The sequence below is a fragment of the Planococcus citri genome, chromosome 3 (genome assembly GCF_950023065.1).
Source record: "Planococcus citri chromosome 3, ihPlaCitr1.1, whole genome shotgun sequence".
In the NCBI taxonomy this organism is placed as follows: Eukaryota; Metazoa; Arthropoda; class Insecta; order Hemiptera; family Pseudococcidae; genus Planococcus; species Planococcus citri.
Window position 1 is genome coordinate 7,152,244 of NC_088679.1, and position 4,225 is coordinate 7,156,468.

At 35.9% G+C, this 4,225-nt stretch overlaps 1 protein-coding gene across 1 annotated transcript; it reads right to left on the reverse strand.

The window, feature by feature from the left end:
• Window positions 1-1,489: 1,489 nt before the first annotated feature.
• Window positions 1,490-3,941, reverse strand: Arp3 (Actin-related protein 3). The gene is made up of 7 exons (XM_065358557.1): window positions 3,727-3,941; window positions 3,379-3,559; window positions 3,154-3,310; window positions 2,923-3,080; window positions 2,297-2,833; window positions 2,132-2,215; window positions 1,490-2,051 (listed from the first exon to the last, which is right to left on the reverse strand). The coding sequence occupies exons 1-7, from the start codon at window positions 3,768-3,770 to the stop codon at window positions 1,956-1,958; spliced, it is 1,257 nt and encodes a 418-aa protein (XP_065214629.1). The 5' UTR covers window positions 3,771-3,941; the 3' UTR covers window positions 1,490-1,955.
• Window positions 3,942-4,225: the final 284 nt, after the last annotated feature.

A 4,225-nucleotide genomic window follows, 5' to 3' on the forward strand; every position in this document is an offset into this window, starting at 1 on the left:
GGATATGTTGATCACAATGAGGGTACTGATCAATGGTATGATTTTTGGCCCTTTTCAACCATTTGGGGCTATATTATGCCCCTCTAAAGAAATAACTTTCAACTTTAACCCTCCCCACTCTAAGGGTCAACTCTAGCTTCCAGAAGAACCCTATTATCCAAGTTTTTTGACTTCATTTGATCGATTAGAAGTAGAACTTAGAACAGGTTCCTTAACATAAATATGTAAAAATCTCTATCCAAAGAGAGAGGAGGAAATAGGGGTAAAGTAATGGGTTTTCCACCTTACATGGGGTGGGGATGACCTAGGAAGTGGAAATTTGGATATGTTGATCACAATGCGATTGCTGATCAATGGTATGATTTGGGAGCCTTTTCATCCATTTGGTGCCATATTATGCCCCTCCAAAGAAATGACCTTTCTGTAATTTTCAGGTCAACTCTAGATCCCAAAAGAACCCCATTCTCAAAGTTTGACTTTATTTGATCGCTTAGAACCGTTTCCAAGACATTGCGAAAATCTCAATCAAAAGAGGAGGAAATACATATATTATGCCCCTCCAAAGAAATGACCTTTCGGAAATTTTCAACGTTGACCCTTCCCACTCCAGGAGTCAACCGTAGATCCTAAAAGAACTCTATTCCCCAATTTTGTTTTTATTTGATCGATTAGAACAGGTTTCAACTTTCCAAGACATGAAATTATTGAAATTAATGTAAAATTCTCGATTGAAAGAGATAAAGTGTTTTTCACCTTAAATGGAGCGGATATGATCTAAGAAGCTGAAATTTGGATATGTTGATCACAATGGGACTGCTGACCAATGGTATGATTTTGAACCCTTTTCATCCGTTTGGGGCCATATTATGCCCCTGCAATGAAATGACCTTTCTGTAATTTTCAACGTTGACCCTCCCCAATCCAAGGGTCAACTCTAGCTCCCAAAAGAACCCCATTCCTCAAGTTTGAATTTATTTGATCGATTAGAACAGGTTCCAACTGTTCCAATTCATAAAAATGTAAAAATCTCGATTCTGGATTCAACAAGGAGGCTTATATGCGAAAAATCGTTTTTCGGTTTGATTAAGCGTATATGGAATTTAGTGCTCTTTCCAATGAGCAACACTGCAAATCACAGAAGTTGTCATTTTGTCTTCAAAATACATGAAAATTAAGTACAAAATATCACAAAAATTCAAAAATATAAAAATTATTCTTTTAAATTTTTTTCCCATAATTTATTGATGTTTTGGGTTCTGGCTTCGATTTTCTAAGAAATGTTTGGGTTCTAGCATCAGTTCTCAAAAAGCTCACAAAAGCTCACTGAAATAAAGATGAGAAGCTTTAGTCTTTTAGTTTTCCGCTCCTGGCAAAAATCTGATGGCAGTAATCTCAAAGAGAATTAAACCTTCATACTCCTAACTTCACTTTTCTTTTCAAACAACTCGTATTACGGAATAAAAAAATAATAAAACAAAAATAGTAACAATTGATTTTTAAAAAATGGAGTTTTTAATGGTAGACATCATTGTATATCGCTATACATAAATTATCAACGTATAAATTTAACAAAATGGGTATATACCGTACAATAATAACACGATTATTAAAATAAAAATTAATTAAAAAGCTTTAAATAAAAATGCAAATTATATATGCACAAGAGAAAGAAAAAAAATAATAAATACGAACGAAAGTACATTCAACATACAGTGTACAAGAGGTTTACACATCAAGTGTGTGTGTGAATATCAGTCACAGCGAAAATAATAAATGCATGAATTCGCCTACAAACATTGATACTCTTTCCTATAACGATGGTTAAAAATTAATCCCCAATTTGAAGCGGCTCAACACTCGTGAATTAAATACCCAAGATAACATAAATTATTCACTGGTTCCACGATTATGGAAGTAGATAAAAATGGTGGTGTTTCGTTATGGTATGGTACAGATTATAACATTGTTCCGAAGACTGGATTATGTCTACAGATACCAGGACCGTATTCTTCGTAGGCTTGCTTTGTATGGCAACCGGCGTAGAATTCGGGCTGAAAATAAAAATACAGACTTCGTTAGCAGAAGTTCAGAAAAATGCGAATAATTGTATATGAAGTACGAGTAAACTTACTGTTGACGCCAACATACTGCCACCGAACCATACAGCGTATCTTTGCATGTTATGAGATACAACTTGAACATCGATTGGTTTGGGCTACAAACGAAAAAATTACGTGAAAATTACTCCATCCAAATGAACGATTGATCTACACGCAACTTACAAAGGAAAACAAACCTTTAAATGACCGCCTGATAACGTTTCACTCAACTTCAAACGAGCATCTACGACTTTTTTGATATCTCTTTGTAATCGACGGCCGAAATCTTTGAACATAGTCGAGCCACCGGATAGAACAATATTGCTATATAATGGTCTTCTAACATCAATAGGGCAATTCTGGATCACATTATCGACGATTTCCGATATAGGAACGTTGAAATCTGGATTCGAGAACTCCGGGTGGAAGAATATTTCCGGCCCGAGGAATCTTTCGTAACCAACATCGATAGAAAACGGATTTTTCGTTACGCTATTAATACTATCGAATCGTTTGATCCATTTTTGCGGATCGGAATCATATTTAGCGAATTCTTTCGCTATATCAGGGCAAATGTAACAGAACCGTTCTTTGACAGCTTTAGCTGTTTCTAAGCTCTGTTCCGGTGGAATTCCTACTTCTCTTTCACGCAGCAACGACTGGATAAAATAGGTTATATTTCTACCAGCGATCGGAATGTGTTTTATACAACTGCCGATTACGTATCCTTCGGCCTAAAACACAAATACGTAATTTATTCGCGATTACGTTTGAAATTCGAGTAAAACGAATATCTTCATAGAGTTTGATAAGTATATCTTACAACTGGAATGACGTGAGTAACACCGTCTCCGCTGTCGACAACGATACCAGTTAATGTTCGCTCTTCCATAGCACGCGACTTCCACGACGCAGCCAAAGCAAGCACAGCTTGAACGGCGATATAGAGGCCGGGAACGTTGAAAGATTCGAACATGATTTCTATACATGATAATAAGTTATTCAGTCATCAAACAATACACATTGTTTGCTTAGAATGAATCAACCAACTAACCGGCAGTGTATTCACGATTTTCGGGAGTATTCAGAGGAGGTTCGGTTAGAAGGAAGTAGTGATCTTCGGGTTCAGCTCTCAAATACTTGAATATACACTGCTCCAGAAATCGTTCCATTAAATCCCAGTCTTCGACTAACCCATGACGTACAGGGTACTGCAAACACGATAAAAATGAGAATGACAAATAAAATATTTCGTAACGTTTCAAGTGTTTCAACTTACTTTCACCGAATACCCAACAGCATCGAAAGCTTCATCACCTATGAAAAAATCTAAATCATCGATTCCTTTCGTTAATCTTCTCGTTGTTTGATCACCAACTTTGGCAGTTTCACGGATAGCTATCGCCGAAGGAACGATGCATTGTGGTTCCTTATTCGGAGCGAAGCCCAATTTGGTGTACCTATGGAGGAATATTCAATGAGTTTCATGATTAATTGAAAACTAATACTACGGTTTTAGGCTAGCAATGGATGATGAGAGTGAACCATTTTCAAACGTATAGCTTTACGATGATTCGATAAATTGGATTACAAATAATGAAACACTTGAAAGCGGTATTATACGTACCCAGTACCGACATCGATAACGCAAGCTGGTAATGTGTGAGCCATTTTCTACTTTTTTGGTTTGATTATACTAATGAAACGCTGCAGATACACTACGAGAATAATTCTAAATGATATTTAATATCATACTTTAATTAACTAACAAGATTTAAATGAGTAATTCGCCACTACCTCTAACCTGAGTCACCAATTTCCATTTTCCATTTTTTTTACAGAAAAAAATTCAAAACATTTTTGGTTTTTGGCTTCCTAGTTTAGCTTTTTTAGGCAGTACTAATTTACAAATAAAGAGCGCGCTCTTTCATCGTTCTCGACGCTGATTGGTCAAAACGGAGTGCTTACAAAAACAAAGAGCTAGCTCCAAAATAAAAAACAAAATGACAAGGTGCGTTCACACTAAAGGTATCCAAGAGCTTGGGAATTTTTACAATTTTCTTCGAATTTTTTTATCGATTGTTGTTGATTTAATTATATTACATAAAAAATTGAAAGTATTCAAC